Genomic DNA, 22,894 nt, shown 5'->3' with positions numbered 1-22,894 from the left:
GGTTTATATTATTGAAGGGACACTCCAGGCTCCCACACGTTAGGTGCACTGTGTAGGTTAGGTTACAGTTAGTTAGTTATACTGGGTGTGTTTATATTATTAAAGGGACACTCTAGGCTCCCACACACGTTAGATGCACTGTGTAGGTTAGGTTACAGTTAGTTATACTGGGTGGGTTTATATTATTAAAGGGACACTCCAGGCTCCCACACACGTTAGGTGCACTGTGTAGGTTAGGTTACAGTTAGTTATACTGGGTGGGTTTATATTATTAAAGGGACACTCTAGGCTCCCACACACGTTAGATGCACTGTGTAGGTTAGGTTACAGTTAGTTATACTGGGTGGGTTTATACTATTAAAGGGACACTCCAGGCTCCCACACACGTTAGGTGCACTGTGTAGGTTAGGTTACAGTTAGTTATACTGGGTGGGTTTATATTATTAAAGGGACACTCTAGGCTCCCACACACGTTAGATGCACTGTGTAGGTTAGGTTACAGTTAGTTATACTGGGTGGGTTTATATTAGTAAAGGGACACTCCAGGCTCCCACACACGTTAGATGCACTGTGTAGGTTAGGTTACAGTTAGTTATACTGGGTGGGTTTATATTATTAAAGGGACACTCCAGGCTCCCACACACGTTAGGTGCACTGTGTAGGTTAGGTTACAGTTAGTTATACTGGGTGGTTTTTTTTATTTTTAGGGACACGAATAACCAAAACAACGTTATCTTAATGAAGCAGTGTTGGTGTACAGATTATGCCCCTGGAGTTTCACTGCTCAATTCTTTGCCACTTAGAAGCCAAGTCATTTCATGTTTTATAGTTAAAACTATTTTACACTTTAATGGCCATGAGAGTGATACTATAAAACCTCCAGTAATCTAAAATGTGAATAGGGATTTGGGATGGAGCACGGGTAACCCTTTAGTTTTTATTCTAAGTATTGGGGCTGATAAATGCTTTAGCCATTGCTGCTGCCTGGGAATAGTGGGAGTTTACATTGTGTGTGGGCTTTAGGATATATTCCACATTTTAAGTTAGTTTTACGGTATTTTTTTCTTTTTAATGAACACTTTGAATATTTCTTATTGGGTTTTTTTTTTGTTTATAAACAGAGCAGGAAATAAGAAATCCGAAAGTATAAACACTGTGCATGATTTGTGAATATATACGGTTTATACGCAGTAATATTTTAGGAGTGGTTTACAGTCCACGTGAAACATGTCTGTACAATAACACAATTATCGACACCATGTAATAATAGCCTGGATGTCTGTCTTCGCGCTGTGTAAAGTACAGTTTGGGTCCTTTCTGTATACTGCCAGCTGGTAGTGGAGACACGGTACTCAGAGGCGGCTCTCTAATTAGGCGGTTTAGGCGGCCGCCTAAGGCCTCGCGCTGGCTGGGGCCTCGCGGCCGCCTAAACCACCTGTTAGCAGAGTGTGTCAGGTCCTCGGTCAGTGACCGAGGACCTGACACCAGGAGGGGGCCCGGCGGCTTGCCCGGTATGCCGCCAGGTGCGAGGCCCCTCCTTGCTGCCAGGCCGGCCACCGCAGACACTGGTCTGCAGCTCCGCAGTGTGCAGAGCTGCAGACCATGTGACTCGCGAGAATTGGCCAATCAGAGCGTTGCCGCGGGTTACCACGGCAACGCTCTGAATCTCGCGAGATTACACGGTCTGCAGCTCTGTGGAGCTGCAGACCGGGAGCAGGGGCCACCGGACCACCAGGGAGCCCACTGGACCACCAGGGAAAGGTAGGCTCTCCCTCCCCATCACCCCCCACCAAACTCAGGCTCACCCCCGACCACCATCACCACCCACCACCACCCTTAGCTTCACCCCCCACCACCCTCAGCCTCACCCCCACCACCATCACCCCCACCACCCTCAGCCTCACCCCCCACCCTCACCATCACCCCCCACCACCCTCAGCTTCAACACCCATCACCCCCACCACCCTCAGCCTCACCCCCCACCCTCACCATCACCCCCCACCACCCTCAGCTTCAACACCCATCACCCCCACCACCCTCAGCTTCAACCCCCACCACCATCACCCCCACCACCCTCAGCCTCACCCCCCACCCTCACCATCACCCCCCACCACCCTCAGCTTCAACCCCCACCACCATCACCCCCACCACCCTCAGCCTCACCCCCACCACCATCACCCCCCACCACCCTCAGACTCACCCCCACCACCATCACCCCCACCACCATCACCCCCACCACCCTCAGCTTCACCCCCCACCACCATCAACCCCACCACCCTCAGCCTCACCCCCCACCCTCACCATCAGCCTCACCCCCCACCCTCACCATCACCCCCCACCACCCTCAGCCTTACCCCCCACCACCATCACCCCCCACCACCCTCAGTTTCACCACCCACCACCATCACCCCCACCACCCTCAGCCTCACCCCCACCACCATCACCCCCACCACCCTCAGCCTCACCCCCACCACCACCATCACCCCCACCACCCTCAGCCTCACCCCCCACCACCACCATCACCCCGCACCACCCTCCGCTTCACCCCCCACCACCATCACCCCCACCACCCTCACCCCACCCTCAGCCTCACCCCACCACCATCTCCCCACCCTCAGCCTCACCCCCCACCACCCTCAGCCTCACCCCCACCACCCTCAGCTACACCCACCACCACCATCAGCTTCACCCCCCCCACCACCGTCACCATCACCCCCCACCAACCTCAGCCTCATTCCCCACCACCATCACCCACCATCACCATCACCACCCTCAGCCTCACCCCCCACCACCCTCAGCTTAACCCCCACCACCATCACCCCCCACCACCATCACCCCTCCCCACCATCACCCCCACCACCCTCAGCTACACCCACCACCACCGTCACCATCACCCCCCACCACCCTCAGCTTCACCCCTGCCCACCCTCAGCTTCACCCCTGCCCACCCTCAGCTTCACCCCTGCCCACCCTCAGCTTCACCCCTGCCCACCCTCAGCTTCACCCCCACCACCCTCAGCCTCACCCCCCACCACCCTCAGCCTCACCATCCCCCATAACCCCCCACCACCCTCAGCCTCACCCCACCCTCAGCTTCACCACCCCTCAGCATCACCCCCGTCACCCCCTCAGCATCACCCCCCACCACCCTCAGCATCACCCCCCACCACCCTCAGCATTACCCCCCACCACCCTCAGCATCACCACCCTCAGCATAACCCTCCGTCACCACCCTCAGCTTCCCCCCACTCACCATCACCCCCTCCTTCTCACATTACCCCCTTCTCACTCTCACATTACCCCCTTCTCACTCTCACATTACCCCCCTCTCACTCTCACATTACCCCCCTCTCACTCTCACATTACCCCCCCCTCACTCTCACATTACCCCCCCACTCTCACATTACCCCCTCTCACTCTCACATTACCCCCTCTCACTCTCACATTACCCCCTCTCACTCTCACATTACCCCCTCTCACTCTCACATTACCCCCTCTCACTCTCACATTACCCCCCTCTCACTCTCACATTACCCCCTCTCACTCTCACATTACCCCCCTCTCACTCTCACATTACCCCCCTCTCACTCTCACATTACCCCCCTCTCACTCTCACATTACCCCCCTCTCACTCTCACATTACCCCCCTCTCACTCTCACATTACCCCCCTCTCACATTACCCCCCTCTCACTCTCACATTACCCCCCCCTCACTCTCACATTACCCCCCCCCTCACTCTCACATTACCCCCCCCCTCACTCTCACATTACCCCCTCTCACTCTCACATTACCCCCCTCTCACTCTCACATTACCCCCCTCTCACTCTCACATTACCCCCCTCTCACTCTCACATTACCCCCCTCTCACTCTCACATTACCCCCCTCTCACTCTCACATTACCCCCCTCTCACTCTCACATTACCCCCCTCTCACTCTCACATTACCCCCCTCTCACTCTCACATTACCCCCCTCTCACTCTCACATTACCTCACTCTCACATTACCTCACTCTCACATTACCCCCCTCTCACTCTCACATTACCCCCCTCTCACTCTCACATTACCCCCCTCTCACTCTCACATTACCCCCCTCTCACTCTCACATTACCCCCCTCTCACTCTCACATTACCTCACTCTCACATTACCCCCCTCTCACTCTCACATTACCCCCCTCTCACTCTCACATTACCTCACTCTCACATTACCCCCCTCTCACTCTCACATTACCTCACTCTCACATTACCTCACTCTCACATTACCCCCCTCTCACTCTCACATTACCTCACTCTCACATTACCTCACTCTCACATTACCCCCCTCTCACTCTCACATTACCCCCCTCTCACTCTCACATTACCCCCCTCTCACTCTCACATTACCCCCCTCTCACTCTCACATTACCCCCCTCTCACTCTCACATTACCCCCTCTCACTCTCACATTACCCCCTCTCACTCTCACATTACCCCCCTCTCACTCTCACATTACCCCCTCTCACTCTCACATTACCCCCCTCTCACTCTCACATTACCCCCCTCTCACTCTCACATTACCCCCCTCTCACTCTCACATTACCCCCCTCTCACTCTCACATTACCCCCCTCTCACTCTCACATTACCCCCCTCTCACTCTCACATTACCTCACTCTCACATTACCTCACTCTCACATTACCCCCCTCTCACTCTCACATTACCTCACTCTCACATTACCTCACTCTCACATTACCCCCCTCTCACTCTCACATTACCCCCCTCTCACTCTCACATTACCCCCCTCTCACTCTCACATTACCCCCCTCTCACTCTCACATTACCCCCCTCTCACTCTCACATTACCCCCCTCTCACTCTCACATTACCCCCTCTCACTCTCACATTACCCCCTCTCACTCTCACATTACCCCCTCTCACTCTCACATTAACCCCCCTCACTCTCACATTACCCCCTCTCACTCTCACATTAACCCCCTCACTCTCGCATTAACCCCCTCACTCTCGCATTAACCCCCTCACTCTCACATTAACCCCCTCACTCTCACATTAACCCCCTCACTCTCGCATTAACCCCCTCACTCTCGCATTAACCCCCTCACTCTCGCATTAACCCCCTCACTCTCGCATTAACCCCCTCACTCTCACATTACCCCCTCTCACTCTCACATTACTATCACCCCCTGCTCCCTCTCACATTACCATCAACCCCCCGCTCCCTTTCACCATCACCGTCCACTCCCTCTCACCATCACACCCCCCGCTCCCTCTCAACATCAGCTACCCCATACACATAGGGTCTCAGACAAAAACACAAACATGCTCACAGAGACATACATTCGCACACACAAGGATACTCTCTGTCAGACACACTCTCAGGCACATACACAGGTAGACAGTGCGTCAATGTGTATATGTGACACTTTTTTGTTAGTGGGGCCTCATGTTTGCGTTTCGCCTAAGGCCTCATAAAGTCTAGAGCCGCCTCTGACGGTACTCACCTCGTCACAGACGTGCAGCGCAAAGAATAGAACTAGCATGCCAGTGGATGGGTAACGTCCATGATGTTCAGTCCAACGGTCGTGGATATATTTAAAGAAAGCTGGGTTATAGATTTGCACCTAGGGATGACGTGAAAAAGAATGAATAAAAATCCCCAGCGAGACAAACAAAAATCATTATCCTAGTGTGATAATGAATTAAACAACAAATCCATAAAACTGTTAAATTACAACCTATACTGTTAGTTTTTTTTAAAGGGACACTATACCTCGGAGAAAAGGGTTTATTTTTTTCTAGAGTCTGACGTCTCTCTGACAGTCACTAGACTAAACTCTAAATGAATGCAGTACTGCACCATGAGCTGAGAGGAAGCCAAATGTTTTAACAGAGTCTAATCCATTTTCATCACTCAAAAAATTAAAAAAAGCTCAGTTTCCCTATTTTTGTGATTTTTTGGGTTTCTCAGAGTTTGCAGACATAAAGAGCAGAACTCACCTTATCCTTATCAACTCGCAGGAATGCTTTCACAGGGGCGTACGTGCTGAACAAAGGAGACAAGAATGGGTTAAGTCACATCACTCACTACATCTTCCCGACACCCAAAATTGCAGTGAACCCCTAACGTAATCTGTCCCCTTAACCCAGCTTGTTCATTTCCAGTGTCTCCCCAGAACCTAAACACCCCCAATACGTACAAGCGGATTTGTCCCGTTGATAGGGCACTTGTGATCCACAGAAGATCCAGGGCTTTGAATGGGACAAGCACAAAGCTGACATTGGACGGCAGGTTTTTGGCACTTTCTGGATACATAAAATGATGAGTGGTTTTCGCACCAACGTCAGCCTCAAAGCCCAACGTGGGAGCCTGGTTAATCCTGCACCAAGAACAGAGAGATCAACATTATAGAATGATTATTCTTTAACCAACCCAACAGCGTCGATAAACTCGCACCTACATTCCATTCAGGGAAGCTCTTCGTACCATTAATTCGTGGCAAACTGTAGAGAATTTGAAAATCAGGATGGTACAATGTTTGTAAAATGCCCCAATTCATAGAAATTCTTCACCTCACCTAAGTCAATACTATGAGATTTTACTTTGAATTTCACAATTTTCTGTTTGGTTTATAAATCCATGGAGTAAACATGAAGCATATTAAGCAGATATAACTGGGACTTGCTATGGTCAGATTGCCCTTGTTTGCCCAATATTCCTACCTAGTGCCCCCTGGCATCGATCAGCTATTAAATGATTAGTTCCAGACATCATTTGTTGTCTATACTCAGAGATTCCTTGTTTCCTGGCTATTATCCATGTGAGCATCAACTATAGGTTAAGCTCCCCCTATTACGTTATAGGACAGGAATCTACAATTATAATAATCTTATATAAGTAAGTCACCTTCCCATATCCAGCAGTCTTTTTTTTCCTGTCCTCCATATGTTAGGTAGCAATACACCTTTTTATTTTAAACGTTCACCTGCCATTAGATTTTTCATTATGGCATCCCTGGGGAGTTCAGCCTCTCTCCCCAGGGAAGAGCCCAGATACAGCCCAAGCCATTTGGGACTGCCTGGGTTAGAATTACTATGTTAGTGCATAGTAATTGAAGATATTGGACCTCTCTGGAGAATCTCTTGTCACAGGGTCCAGTTCACCATGACGATCCTACCAAATTTAGTTTGAAGGCTTGGACATTGAAAAGAACGTCTTAAAAGCTAATGGAATTTCAGAGTGTGTGGTAAATACTATTCTTCAAGCAGGAAAAGCCAACACATCCAAAGTGTAGTATAGGATATGGAGTACATACCGTATGTGGATTGGACAGCTTCCTTGGGTAAAGATTCAGATTCAATAAACTTTCCTAACTTGTTAGAATTTTTACAAAAGGGGCTAGAAAAGGATTGAGTCTCATCTCCCTGAATTATCTGCCTTCTCAGCCATATCTAATGTCCAATGGACTCTTGACGCTACAATCAAGTGATTTCTAAAGGAGGCCATAAGAAACAGATCAATAATTAAAAATGTCATTCCAGCAAGGGATCTACCAGCAGTGCTACACAGTTTAACTGGTGCACCATTTGTACCTATGGATTTATCATCCCTATGGGACTTGACATTTAAAAAAAAATGTATTTCTTATTGCGATCACGTCTGCTAGAAGGGCTTCTGAACTCCAGAAACATCCATTCACTCAAATCTTGGAAGATAAGGCAGTTCTGAGATTGGTTCTGGAATTTACTCCTTAAGTCCTCCCAAAATGCCATCTGAATCAAGACATGATATTACCTTCCTTCTATAAGAATCCTTCATCTGAAGAATCCTGTTGGCACACCTTGGATGTGGTCAGATTGCTACAAGTATATCTTGACCGAATCAAGGAATCGAGAAAAACAACCAGGCTTTTTGTGGTGTCATTTGGTTACCATAAAGTAATGGCTGCCTCTATTTCTACAATTCGCAGACGGATTACGTCTCGGCATCTTGGGCTTCTTTGGTGGATACTTCAATGGAGGGAATTTGCAGGGCGGCTGCCTGGTCTTCCTCCAACACGTTCGTGAGGCATTATCGTGACGTTACAGGTTCCTCGGTCTCCTCTTTTGGGAGGAAAGTCCTCGATTCTGCCATTAATGTTTTAATTAAAATTTGATTTGCATTGATTTACATACTTACCATAATCTTCTTTTCCTGGCTAGTATCCATGTCGGCATCCCTCCCACTGTCTGGACTGACTATACGAGACTGCTGGATATGGGGAGGTAACGCTTATATAACATTATTTTAATTGTAGATTCTATCAGCTGAGAGGAAGCAGCTAAAACCACAGGTGATGCCGAAATGGATAATAGCCAGGAAACAAGGAATCGCTGGGTATATACAACAAATGATGTCGGGAACTAATCATTTTTCTGTTTTAACATTACTGTTGCTGCCACTACTGCCCCCTTGTGGCCTAAGGCGACAAAGCTCAGCTCTTACAAAATGTTTTTAAATGCCAGAGGGGACAAGCTGTAACCCATTGAACAGGGATACTCTATGGGCGGACAAGCTAGAATAAGGGCAGTTATTAGGGAGCTGTCTGATGAGGATTGGAGTTCTGATAATGTGACTGGAGGGGTCTGACTGGCCACTAGACAGCCCATAGCCTCTTCCAAATTAAATTAACCCTTTTAGCACCAAAGCTTGCCCTTCATGCCAAGAAACTGTTCATAAAGCAGGTGCGGAAACATTAGCATCATACAAAGGATCTCTAGTCCCTGGAGCTTCCAATCCCAAACCCGGAATTCATTATAAAAAATAAAAAAAATAAAAAAACATAAAAAAAGACTTGAAGACATTTATTATTAACCAAGCAATACAGAACCTCACTGGGCATCCCTCACAGTCTGTATATCTGGGGGTCCGAGCTCGCTGGGCATCCCTCGCAGTCTGTATATCTGGGGGTTCGAGCTCGCTGGGCATCCCTCACAGTCTGTATATCTGGGGGTTCGAGCTCGCTGGGCATCCCTCACAGTCTGTATATCTGGGGGTTCGAGCTCGCTGGGCATCCCTCACAGTCTGTATATCTGGGGGTCCGAGCTCGCTGGGCATCCCTCACAGTCTGTATATCTGGGGGTCCGAGCTCGCTGGGCATCCCTCACAGTCTGTATATCTGGGGGTCCGAGCTCGCTGGGCATCCCTCACAGTCTGTATATCTGGGGGTCCGAGCTCGCTGGGCATCCCTCACAGTCTGTATATCTGGGGGTTCGAGCTCGCTGGGCATCCCTCACAGTCTGTATATCTGGGGGTTCGAGCTCGCTGGGCATCCCTCACAGTCTGTATATCTGGGGGTTCGAGCTCGCTGGGCATCCCTCACAGTCAGCTGATCACAGGCCGCCCATCACTTCTATATTTGCAAAGCAGCAAAGGAGGGGCTGTCTGACAGCCACCCAGTTATTTTGTTGTGAAAATGGTTTGGTTTAACACTGGGAAGTAAGATGGTGTCAGAGGATTCCAGGCACCATAACGTCCATATTGAGATGAAGTGGTTATGGTCCACAGATCACTCCTTTAACATTCCCAACAAAATTTATTTATCTCCTGTATTCCCTGTAATTAACTAAAACGTCAACCCTGTACTTTGTAAAAGAACATTTGGCTCTGGCTCCTGGATTCTAGGGAGATTAGCCGAGCCCGGTCATACCTCATGATGAAATTGTGGCTGTCAATCTCCTTCCCATAGCCGGAGCCCTTCAGATTGCCAGAGTTCCCCACCACAGCACAGCGGCGGCAGCTCAGGGGGTCCTGCTGGATGTATGGATTGTGACCCGGGATGATCTGAAAGAGCTGCGATAAGATCTCCAAGGTGTTATGAGAGCGGAACTGAGGCTGCAGCATCTGGATGAGGGCAGATAAGAGGTATATAGCAATCATATAACACCGCCTGCGAGCCAGGTATATAGCAATCACTGTATACCACCACCTCCGAGGCAGGATATATAGCAATCACTGTATACCACCACCTCCGAGGCAGGGTATATAGCAATCACTGTATAACACCGCCTCCGAGGCAGGGTATATAGCAATCACTGTATACCACCACCTCCGAGGCAGGGTATATAGCAATCACTGTATACCACCACCTCCGAGGCAGGGTATATAGCAATCACTGTATACCACCACCTCCAAGGCAGGGTATATAGCAATCACTGTATACCACCACCTCCAAGGCAGGGTATATAGCAATCACTGTATACCACCACCTCCGAGCCGGGGTATATAGCAATCACTGTATACCACCACCTCCGAGGCAGGGTATATAGCAATCACTGTATACCACCACCTCCAAGGCAGGGTATATAGCAATCACTGTATACCACCACCTCCGAGGCAGGGTATATAGCAATCACTGTATACCACCACCTCCAAGGCAGGGTATATAGCAATCACTGTATACCACCACCTCCGAGCCGGGGTATATAGCAATCACTGTATACCACCACCTCCGAGGCAGGGTATATAGCAATCACTGTATACCACCACCTCCGAGGCAGGGTATATAGCAATCACTGTATACCACCACCTCCAAGGCAGGGTATATAGCAATCACTGTATACCACCACCTCCGAGCCGGGGTATATAGCAATCACTGTATACCACCACCTCCAAGGCAGGGTATATAGCAATCACTGTATACCACCACCTCCGAGCCGGGGTATATAGCAATCACTGTATACCACCACCTCCGAGGCAGGGTATATAGCAATCACTGTATACCACCACCTCCGAGGCAGGGTATATAGCAATCACTGTATACCACCACCTCCAAGGCAGGGTATATAGCAATCACTGTATACCACCACCTCCGAGGCAGGGTATATAGCAATCACTGTATACCACCACCTCCAAGGCAGGGTATATAGCAATCACTGTATACCACCACCTCCAAGGCAGGGTATATAGCAATCACTGTATACCACCACCTCCGAGGCAGGGTATATAGCAATCACTGTATAACACCTCCTCCGAGGCAGAGTATATAGCAATCACTGTATACCACCACCTCCAAGGCAGGGTATATAGCAATCACTGTATAACACCACCTCCGAGGCAGGGTATATAGCAATCACTGTATACCACCACCTCCGAGGCAGGGTATATAGCAATCACTGTATACCACCACCTCCGAGGCAGGGTATATAGCAATCACTGTATACCACCACCTCCGAGGCAGGGTATATAGCAATCACTGTATAACACCTCCTCCGAGGCAGAGTATATAGCAATCACTGTATAACACCACCTCCAAGGCAGGGTATATAGCAATCACTGTATAACACCGCCTCTGAGGCAGGGTATATAGCAATCACTGTATAACACCACCTCCAAGGCAGGGTATATAGCAATCACTGTATACCACCACCTCCGAGGCAGGGTATATAGCAATCACTGTATACCACCACCTCCGAGGCAGGGTATATAGCAATCACTGTATACCACCACCTCCGAGGCAGGGTATATAGCAATCACTGTATAACACCACCTCCGAGGCAGGGTATATAGCAATCACTGTATAACACCACCTCCGAGGCAGAGTATATAGCAATCACTGTATAACACCGCCTCTGAGGCAGGGTATATAGCCATCACTGTATAACACCAACTCTGAGCCGGGGTATATAGCAGTCATTATATAACACCACCTCCGAGCCGGGGTATATAGCAGTCATTATATAACACCACCTCTGAGCCGGGTTATATAGCAGTCATTATATAACACCACCTCCGAGCCGGGGTATATAGCAGTCATTATATAACACCACCTCCGAGCCGGGGTATATAGCAGTCATTATATAACACCACCTCCGAGCCGGGGTATATAGCAGTCATTATATAACACCACCTCTGAGCCGGGGTATATAGCAGTCATTATATAACACCACCTCCGAGCTGGGGTATATAGCAGTCATTATATAACACCACCTCTGAGCCGGGGTATATAGCAATCATGTAACACGACCATGCAGATTTCACTGTTAATTTCTCAATGGTCCACAGTATCATTTACAATTAAAGAATTACAGGGCAGTGACTGACCAGTACAACCAGTTAGAGCAAACTCACCATCCACCAGCGCTGGACATCTGGAGACAATTCCTGGTTTTCAAGGGTCCAAACAGGAGCAATGGTGGGATCATAGTGACTATCAAACCATGCAGAGAACCCTGGCTGGCGCAGACAGTGACGGCATAAGCAGGTTTTTGGCAGACGAGGAGGCGGTGGTCTGTGCTTGACACCGGGGTATCCTGGCACAAGACGGACTGGGTGACCCTCAGCAGACTCCCAGTCATTCAACTCCGAATAGGCTGGAGAAGTCGTGCCATTATGAGAGTATGTGAAGAGAAGGGACATGATGAAAAGGAAAACTAAGGTACTGAAGATCCACACTCTGAAGCTGCACCTCATCCTGATGCCCACCAGAAAGGGTCCTTAACAAGGGACCCAGGCAATGAGTCCCACCTCTCCACAGCATGGGCATCCACCCCGGGGCAGCAAGTAGAGATTTGTACTAATCAGAAGACAACTTGACTACAGGGTCCATTTGGCAATGACGGAATCAAGAACTGACCTCAAGATCTAAAGCGTAACAGCAGCAGGCGGTGGGAGTTATTTTAGCCTTCCTGTCCCCTAAACAGAGAGAACATCTTGTCCAGAGCCCCCTTTTCACATCCATGTAGGTCTTGGCATATTGTCAAATTCCTACAGTCATGGCCAAATGTGTCGATCAGGTACACAATCGAGAATCTGCTGCATCAGGTCACCAAGTATCGTTCGTACCGTCTCGGCTGTCACCTTATACTGAGACCACCTGGAAAAGAAACCGGAATTTAGTGCAGGAGAAACTTACTGTAATCAAATCCAATGTTAAGTAACAGGTAACCGGAGCCCAGTCCGCAGATCATATCAGCAAAGAGGAGACAATTAAACCGGGGTCCCTGAACTCCGTCATCTAACTGCAGCCCACTGCTCCTTCCAAGTAAACCGACACTGACCACAGATAAAGGGGGAGATTAGAGGACTACACAAAGCCGGGCTAAAAAGGAGATTGAATTCCTCTGGCTGATAAGATGGTCACGTGACACCAACGCCTTATCATAATACTGTTCAGCTGATCCACAAAGCCTCAAATGCCCCTAAACATCTGTCTGGATACAGAGAGAGTTTCGCTGCACGTGATGAGAGTGGTTAAATACAGAGGACAGATACTGCCGGGGACTGATTACAATTCAAGTTTACGGTTATCGGGTCAGAAATGTAAGAAGTGCGTCCATAACAGAGCAAAGTAAAACATAATAACTCACATAACTTGAGCTGGAAGATAACAGAATTTACAGAGGGAGATTCTAAAACAGGGGGGGTTCCGGGATAGTCCGTACTGGGGAATACGGGGGGGGGGGGGGGGGGGATGGAGTTCCGAGATCGTCCGTACTGGGGAATACAGGGGGGGGGGAAATCGGGGATAGTCAGGACTGGGGAATACAGGGGGGGGGGGGAAATCGGGGATAGTCAGGACTGGGGAATACAGGGGGGGGGGAAATCGGGGATAGTCCATACTGGGGAATACAGGGGGGGGAAATCGGGGATAGTCCGTACTGGGGAATACAGGGGTGGGGGGGAAATCGGGGATAGTCCGAACTGGGGAATACAGGGGGGGGGTTCGGGGATAGTCAGTACTGGGGAATACAGGGGGGGGGGGGGGAAATCGGGGATAGTCCGTACTGGGGAATACAGGGGGGGATTCGGGGATAGTCAGTACTGGGGAATACAGGGGGGGGGAAATCGGGGATAGTCCGTACTGGGGAATACAGGGGGGGGGGTTCGGGGATAGTCCGTACTGGGGAATATGGGGGGGGGGGGGGAAATCGGGGATAGTCCGTACTGGGGAATACAGGGGGGTTCGGGGATAGTCAGTACTGGGTAATACAGGGGGGGGGGAATCAGGGATAGTCCGTACTGGGTAATACGGGGGGGGGGGGGGTTCCGGGATAGTCCGTACTGGGGAATACAGGGGGGGGGGGGGAAATCGGGGATAGTCAGTATTGGGTAATACGGGGGGGGGAGATCCAGTCTAGTCAGTACTGGGTACTACGGGGGGGGGGGGGGGGGGGTTTCCAGTATAGTCAGTACTGGGTACTACAGGGGGGGGGGTTCCAGTATAGTCAGTACTGGGTATTACAGGAGGGGGGGGGTCCAGTATAGTCAGTACTGGGTACTACAGGGGGGGGGGGTTCCAGTATAGTCAGTACTGGGTACTACGGGGGGGGGGGGGGGGGTTCCAGCATAGTCAGTACTGGGTACTACAGGGGGGGGGGGTTCCAGTATAGTCAGTACTGGGTACTACAGGAGGGGGATCCAGTATAGTCAGTACTGGGTACTACAGGAGGGGGATCCAGTATAGTCAGTACTGGGTACTACAGGAGGGGGATCCAGTATAGTCAGTACTGGGTACTACAGGGGGGGGGGGGGTTCCAGTATAGTCAGTACTGGGTACTACGGGGGGGGGGGGGGGTCCAGTATAGTCAGTACTGGGTACTACAGGGGGGGGGGGGGGTCCAGTATAGTCAGTACTGGGTACTACAGGGGGGGGGGGTTCCAGTATAGTCAGTACTGGGTACTACAGAGGGGGATCCAGTATAGTCAGTACTGGCATGGGCACAGAATGTATCAGACAAGGTAGCCTGGCACAGCCACGGGCACAGAGTGTGTCAGACAAGGTAGCCTGGCACAGAGTGTGTCAGGCAAGGTAGCCTGGCACAGAGTGTGTCAGACAAGGTAGCCTGGCACAGAGTGTGTCAGGCAAGGTAGCCTGGCACAGAGTGTGTCAGGCAAGGTAGCCTGGCACAGAGTGTGTCAGGCAAGGTAGCCTGGCACAGAGTGTGTCAGGCAAGGTAGCCTGGCACAGAGTGTGTCAGGCAAGGTAGCCTGGCACAGAGTGTGTCAGGCAAGGTAGCCTGGCACAGAGTGTGTCAGACAAGGTAGCCTGGCACAGAGTGTGTCAGACAAGGTAGCCTGGCACAGAGTGTGTCAGACAAGGTAGCCTGGCACAGAGTGTGTCAGACAAGGTAGCCTGGCACAGAGTGTGTCAGACAAGGTAGCCTGGCACAGAGTGTGTCAGACAAGGTAGCCTGGCACAGAGTGTGTCAGACAAGGTAGCCTGGCACAGAGTGTGTCAGACAAGGTAGCCTGGCACAGAGTGTGTCAGACAAGGTAGCCTGGCACAGAGTGTGTCAGACAAGGTAGCCTGGCACAGAGTGTGTCAGACAAGGTAGCCTGGCACAGAGTGTGTCAGACAAGGTAGCCTGGCACAGAGTGTGTCAGACAAGGTAGCCTGGCACAGAGTGTGTCAGACAAGGTAGCCTGGCACAGAGTGTGTCAGACAAGGTAGCCTGGCACAGAGTGTGTCAGACAAGGTAGCCTGGCACAGAGTGTGTCAGACAAGGTAGCCTGGCACAGAGTGTGTCAGACAAGGTAGCCTGGCACAGAGTGTGTCAGACAAGGTAGCCTGGCACAGAGTGTGTCAGACAAGGTAGCCTGGCACAGAGTGTGTCAGGCAAGGTAGCCTGGCACAGAGTGTGTCAGGCAAGGTAGCCTGGCACAGAGTGTGTCAGGCAAGGTAGCCTGGCACAGAGTGTGTCAGGCAAGGTAGCCTGGCACAGAGTGTGTCAGACAAGGTAGCCTGGCACAGAGTGTGTCAGACAAGGTAGCCTGGCACAGAGTGTGTCAGACAAGGTAGCCTGGCACAGAGTGTGTCAGACAAGGTAGCCTGGCACAGAGTGTGTCAGACAAGGTAGCCTGGCACAGAGTGTGTCAGACAAGGTAGCCTGGCACAGAGTGTGTCAGACAAGGTAGCCTGGCACAGAGTGTGTCAGACAAGGTAGCCTGGCACAGCCACGGGACAGTGTCAATCAATAAAAAATTTAGCAAAAAGAAAGTTGTCCTTATGGGTGCCAGAGGACGGAAATTGGGTGCCAAACACAATTACAGAGAATTGTGTTGAGTATACAGACCCCAAGCTAACTGCCAGGGTCCCCATATTAATTTCACAAAGCGACAATATGTTCATTAAACGCACACCAGTAAAGGTGGAAATGGAAAACGTACAGAAGGTGAGGGGGGACACAAGCAAAATGAAAGGGGTCTAAATCATCAAAAGCAGAGGAGGAAGACTCCTACTCTCACCACGCCGAGCCCAGGATGACTAGCATCCTCACAGACTGCCCACGGACAAACCTACAGCCAGAACTCTTCTTTGAAGTTACAAACCGTGTATAGTATATTATATCACACACTCACTAAACAGCAGCTGGAAGCTCACAGAATGTCATTATTATTATTACCAGCATTTATATATCACCCACATATTCCACAGCGATTTAAAAATGATAGAATGGGGAGCATTTCTAGATATAATAAAAACGGGCGATATTCGGACAGACACACACACACACAGTGGCAGCAGAAGATAGACCGCCTCTGCGAAACGCGTCCTGTGAGAGTTCCTGTTATGTGGGTTTTAAGCCCATCAATGAGTGCAGCTATGTGGTACTCTGAGATAGAAGTGTGTAACACTTTTACTGACCGTGGCAGGAGACGCCATCCTGACTGCGCTGGATAATAGGCAATGTAGTGCATTAGGGATAATAGGCGATATAGTACACACTTCTTTTTAGATTATTTAAAATACCCAAAACAGGGATGTTCAAAGTTATTATAATAATTGTCAAAATAAATCTTAGTACATACTGATTCACAATATTTGTATGCAGGTATAATGGTTCCGGTATATAGATGACGTGCAGATCTTCTGGACCGGAGATTTCGCCCTCTTTGAAACACTAAATAATGATATTAACTTAAAACTCATTCATGTCATCGATGTGAGGGAACTAGTTTTCCTGGATCTTAAAAGCCAGATACTGGACCACAATGAAATCACTACAACCCTATTCAGAAAACCCACGGCAACTAACAGCCTACTGCACTGGCAGAACTTCCATCCCGAATATCCCCAATGGAGAATATTTAAGAGCTAAAATAAATTGTTCCAACCCTGAAGACTTTGAGAAGGAAGATAAAGAACTTTGAAAGCAATTCAAAAGCCTAGGATACCCCAATAAAAAAAAATTAAAAAGGCCCATCAGAGAACTAAACTAGTGGATAGAACAGAGAGTCTACATAGACCCACTATGAACGCTACAACTAATTCTGGTGAAACCAGATTTATAGGTACCCACGATACACAATGGGAACTAGCTCAACAGGTCTTTAAGAAAAATTGGCCTGTATTACAGTATGATCCTGCTTTACAGAGTACCATTACCAACAAACCTATGACCTTCAGAAGAGCTAATAATTTGGCAGACCTCCTTACACACAGCAATTTACAACTAGCACCACCAACATCTACATGGTTGCAACCCACAAAGGGAATATATAAATGTGGGCATTGTAAGGCTTGTGATTTTATTTCACCTACGAAAACAGTTACTAGCACTCAAACTTCAAGGGTAGTCACCTTAAATGCCTTCATTAATTGCAGCTCTACTAACGTGGTCTACTTGATTACTTGTTCCTGTGGGTTACAGTATATTGGCAAGACGTATCAGCAATTATGTCGCAGAATACTCCAACAGGCCAACTCCATCAAAAAACCCGATATGGATACACCAGTAGCTAGACATGTAAGACTCAATCATGCAGCTACACCCAGTGTGTTGAGGTTTCAAGCCATACAGAAACTGTCCCTCAACCATCGAAGAGGTGACATAAACCTAGCTCTTCTAAAAGTGGAGTCACGTTGGATTCATTCCTAAAGGCCTTAATGAAGAATTTCATTTTACCCCTTTTATCCATAATTACATGTATTTTGCACTCTAGTTTTTAATATACAGCCTTTATACCAAGTACTTTATTCTTTTTACACCCCTTGGATTATAAGACGGTATTTTTCACAAAGCGCACATTTTTGTACCTTTAAGTCCATAAGACTCTTTTGAATCCAGTTTTAGATTATGAGTTTTACTCTTATACACCGAGTTTGGTTATTGTGATTTATACCAATCACAATCCAGTTATGCACCTTTAAGATTATGAGGCAGGTGTTTTACACACCTCTGTATTTTTGAGATTGAAAGGCACTTTAGGATCTGATCATAAGGCATTTAAGTTTAGATTATGAGTTCCCTGAGAGACACAGAAACCTAGATAGTCCTTAGTATTTTATTTATTAGTAAAGGTATACATATATAACTCTCAGAATGTGGGTACTAAACTACTCTTGTAGCAGGTTAACTACTCTCAGATGGTATCCTGGATTGTCCCTTTCCAATTGTAAAGTGACATCCAGATTGAGCATCAGGACTGTCCACCCACATATTCAGACAAATAATAAATATTAAACTAGAAAAGCTACATTTTCAGGGGAAATTGTGTGAAGTGTTCTTGCCCCCACCAGTAGTCTACAACTAGAGTGGGCGGAGTAACTGTTAGTATTTATTTATATAGCACATTTAATTGCAACGTTATTGCCCAAAGTGCTTCACAGTTACATTAAAACATACAGTTATAAAAACATTAGCAGGTGTAAAAGGCCCTGTCTATGACATCACTTGCTGCTGCAGCCTGGCACAGGTCAGAGTATTTTTGCGGTTGCCATCTTCAAACGGTCGTATTTTAAAAACTATAAATCCTACAGCGAAGAGCTTTATATTGTGAGAATCACAAGACCCAGACCTACATTTTGTAGTATGTCTCTGAAATGTTAACAATGAAGGCACAGTCGCAGTTTAGAAATTGCCCTTCAATTTTGAGCTGGCTAGAGTGAAGTTTCAATGACAATGGACGGCATGAGTTGCAAACAAATGGTCATATTGTGAAAACTATCAGGACTATGGCTTAACCGTGGCAGCAGGGATAGCTGAACGTTTTGATATAAGATTTGTGTAGGTGGGCTTGAAAATGAGGGAGTGGTGGCAGTTTAGAAATCATGTCCTGATTTTTCAGCTTTTGCCAGCTCCCACTCTAGCTTTGAACATTTTGCCATTCATTCCTATGGGACCAATTTCGCCACAAGAACGACCATATTCCGTGAACCATTTGGCGAAACGTTCCACAAAGTGGTAGCACACCAATCGGGAACAATCCGCACGTTTTGGTATATTACTGTCTATGTAGTGTAAAAACTGTGGGAGGAGTTAGGGTGGCAAATTTGGCTATAATAATAATAATAATATATATGTGAGATAACAGTAAGTGGTCTTGCTATGCAACAACACTTAACTATAAGGAGGGATCCACTTTAACATAAAACCTTCAGACATACAAATAAATGGATATGGGTTCCTAACATTTTGAAAACAGTATTACTTTCCAGCTTTCAACTTAAATAAATATTTAGCCTTTGGATCATCATTCTGATCGCTGAACTGCCCTTTGTAATCATTGATTTATTATTTATGAGTTATTATTCATCTATTATTATTATTAGATAATTTTTCCCTTTGCAGATATACCAGTTAGGTTGCAACATTTTTCAAACACATCAGTTGAAGGAGGTTAGTTACGTAAGCAACAAATGTTGCAATACACTCTCTGCTCCAGATGAACTAAGTCAACACAGTTAAAGGGTCACTATAGTCACCCAGACCACTTCAGCTCAATGAAATGGTCTGGGTGCCAGGTCCCCCAGGTTTTAGCCCTTCACATGTAAACATAGCAGTTTCAGAGAAATTGCTATGTTTACATTTGGGGTTAAGCCAGCCTCTAGTGTCTGTATTCATATTATGAATACATATTATAGTTTAAGCCGGGATTTGTCATAAGTGCGATGATTATGGCTTACAGCTCATGAGTATCACCTGTATACTATACTAGTACACACACACACACACACACACACACACACACACACACACACAGTATATACACACACACACTAGGATAGTATGGTACACACACACACAGTATATATATATATATATACACACACATATACATATATACACACACACTAGGATAGTATGGTACACACACATTATACACGAGTGTGGTGGTTTGCCAAAGTATCACTGCCACGGATGCCCTTTTCCCAATAAAATAACGCCAATCTCCCATAACCCCCACACATGAGCCAAGGCTTAATGCTGGGAGAAGACTAGTTTATTTGGAGCCACATACGTGTCAGGGTACCTGAGGCCTCTACCTCTAAGGGAGGTAGAGACTTGGTGGTTTATCCGTCCAGGCGAGCTGTTTCCTCCGTTCCTCGCGGTTCATCCAGCCACTTAAACACCGGCCGCGAGGAATCCACGTCCTTTTCTAGCAGGACGCTCAATACGTGACGTCATGACGCTATCACGAGCGACCTGTCACTCAAGTGTCCGATATCCAATCGGCACTTGTCAGAGGCGTGCTTACCATCCGGAGCCAGGGTATTTAAGCTTACTTCTCGCTTCTGCTCATTGCCCTGTCGTGGTTCTAGCTTGTCTAGTCACTCAGTGCTCTGGTATTCTAGTTTGCTCTATTTGGTTTTGACTCGGCTTGTTGTACTTCCCTGCTTCTCTGTTCTCCCTTGACCCGGCTTGTCCCTCGCTTATCTGTCTTCCCGTTCCCTCGACCTCGGCTTGTCTCTGACTATTCTCTATTACTCTCGGTACGTTAGTCCGGCCATTCTAAGGCCCGGTATACGTACCTTTCCACTCTTTGTACTCTGCGTGTTGGATCCCTGTCCCGATCCTGACATTACGACAGGGCCAATGGATCCTGCAGGTACAAACAGTCAGCTTGGTTCTTCTGATCCCAGGTTTGACGCCATGGAGCATAGGATGGATCAGATGGCTTTAGCACTACAGGCACTTTTGTCTCGTGCTAGTAACCCACCTGAGGAGACACGTACTCCTTCTATTTCTCCTGCAGTCTCAGGTCTAGAGGTAGCCACTGTAGGTGCTTCTTCCCGTATTACCCCACCAGTACGTTATGGCGGGTCACCGGAGAAGTGCCGTGGTTTTCTGAACCAGATTAGCATCCATTTCGAATTACAACCCCGCTCTTATCCTACAGATAGAGCGAAGGTTGGATTTGTTATTACTTTACTCATTGAGAAAGCTCTGAGATGGGCCAATCCTTTATGGGAGAATGATAATCCACTAGTCTATAATTATAATGCCTTTGTAGCTGCGTTTAGAAGAACTTTTGACCCTCCTGGTAGAAAGGTCAATGCAGCTAGATTACTGTTGCGCCTTAGACAGGACAATCAAACACTTGTGGACTATGCACTAGAGTTCAGGTCCTTGGCGGCAGAAGTTAAGTGGAACGAACAGGCTTATATAGATGTGTTTCTGAATGGGTTATCAGATGTAATTCTTGACGAGGTCGCTACTAGAGAACTACCTGAGAATTTGGAGGATTTAATTTCTTTTATATCTCGTATTGATGAACGCATAAGAGAGAGGCAGAACACTCGAGATAGGACCCGTAGACCTCCCTTTAAACTAGCGCCTACCTTTCAAAATTCTGAGTTCGAGGACTTACGTATTTCTGAACCTATGCAGATAGGCAGTACTCATCTCACAGAGAGAGAGAGACAGTACAGAAGAAGGGAGGGTTTATGTATGTATTGTGGAGTCAGAGGACATTTACGCCTAAATTGTCCTAATCGTTCGGGAAACGCTCGCACCTAAGTTTCTCTAGAGGACAGGCCTTGGGTGTTTCTACTTTGTCCTCTATTCACAACTACAAAGAGTTCAGGCTTCTGTTACCCGTTTCTTTGAGGTGGGAGAAGGGAGTAGTAAAGACTATGGCACTAATCGATTCTGGAGCTGCTGAGAGCTTTATAGATCAGGGTTTTGTTGCCAAGCATACTATCCCATCCCAGTTAAAAGAGATACCACTGGCTGTTGAGGCCATCGATGGTAGACCGTTACTTGAGCCTGTTATTTTCCATGAGACCATACCGATTAACTTAACTGTTGGCATCCTACATAAAGAGGATATATCCTTAATGCTCATTTCTTCTCCGTCTATTCCCATAGTCCTGGGGTACTCCTGGTTGAGGAGACACAACCCTATTATTAATTGGGAGTCAGGGGAGATAGTTTCGTGGGGAAAGAATTGTCAAGAAAAATGCTTGCGGAAGGTCTTACCTCTCGGATTAACTAACACGTCGACTACCTCTGACAATCCTACAGAGACACAAATTCCGCCTCAGTATCTAGATTTAAAGGCAGTATTTGACAAAAAGAAAGCCGATACCTTACCCCCACACAGGTCCTTTGATTGCAAAATTAACCTCCTCCCTGGTACCATGCCTCCCAGAGGTCATGTATACCCATTATCTACTAAAGAGAACTCAGTTCTAGAGGAGTATATTCACGAGAATTTAGACAAGGGATTCATCAGGAGGTCCTCCTCCCCTGCCGGGGCTGGATTTTTTTTTGTTAAAAAGAAAGATGGTTCTTTGAGACCTTGTATTGATTATCGAGGCTTGAATAAGATAACCATTAAAAATGCCTACCCGATTCCCTTGATCACCGAACTCTTCGATCGTTTGAAGGGCTCTACAATTTTCACCAAGTTAGACCTCAGAGGGGCATATAACTTGGTGAGAATCCAGCAGGGACATGAGTGGATGACGGCATTCAATACTCGATATGGTCACTATGAATATACTGTTATGCCTTTTGGGTTATGCAATGCGCCAGCTGTATTCCAGGATCTGATAAATGAGGTTCTTAGGGAATTTCAGCAAGATTGCGTCATTGTATACCTAGATGATATACTCATTCATTCTAGTGAGATTGAGACTCATCACAAGCAAGTCAGGAGGGTTTTGCACAAGCTTCTCCAGCATGGCTTGTACTGCAAG

General features: G+C 47.8%; 1 protein-coding gene across 2 annotated transcripts in view; it reads right to left on the bottom strand.

Annotated features, from left to right (window-relative positions):
• Positions 1-22,894, bottom strand: part of ST3GAL2 (ST3 beta-galactoside alpha-2,3-sialyltransferase 2) — a 31,533-nt gene that overhangs the window by 2,326 nt on the left and 6,313 nt on the right. For both annotated transcript variants that reach the window (XM_063437297.1, XM_063437298.1), the window contains exons 2-6: positions 12,100-12,844; positions 9,680-9,873; positions 6,191-6,370; positions 5,991-6,036; positions 5,495-5,614 (exon numbers count right to left, since the gene is read on the bottom strand). In XM_063437297.1, coding sequence (XP_063293367.1) covers positions 5,495-5,614; positions 5,991-6,036; positions 6,191-6,370; positions 9,680-9,873; positions 12,100-12,441 — 882 coding nt within the window. In that variant the 5' untranslated portion in view covers positions 12,442-12,844. The remainder of the gene's footprint in view (positions 1-5,494; positions 5,615-5,990; positions 6,037-6,190; positions 6,371-9,679; positions 9,874-12,099; positions 12,845-22,894) is intronic.

This window comes from Pelobates fuscus, chromosome 12 (genome assembly GCF_036172605.1).
Source record: "Pelobates fuscus isolate aPelFus1 chromosome 12, aPelFus1.pri, whole genome shotgun sequence".
Lineage (NCBI taxonomy): Eukaryota > Metazoa > Chordata > Amphibia > Anura > Pelobatidae > Pelobates > Pelobates fuscus.
Note: the sequence above shows the minus strand (reverse complement) of the source record. Positions and strands in the feature narration are given on the sequence as shown.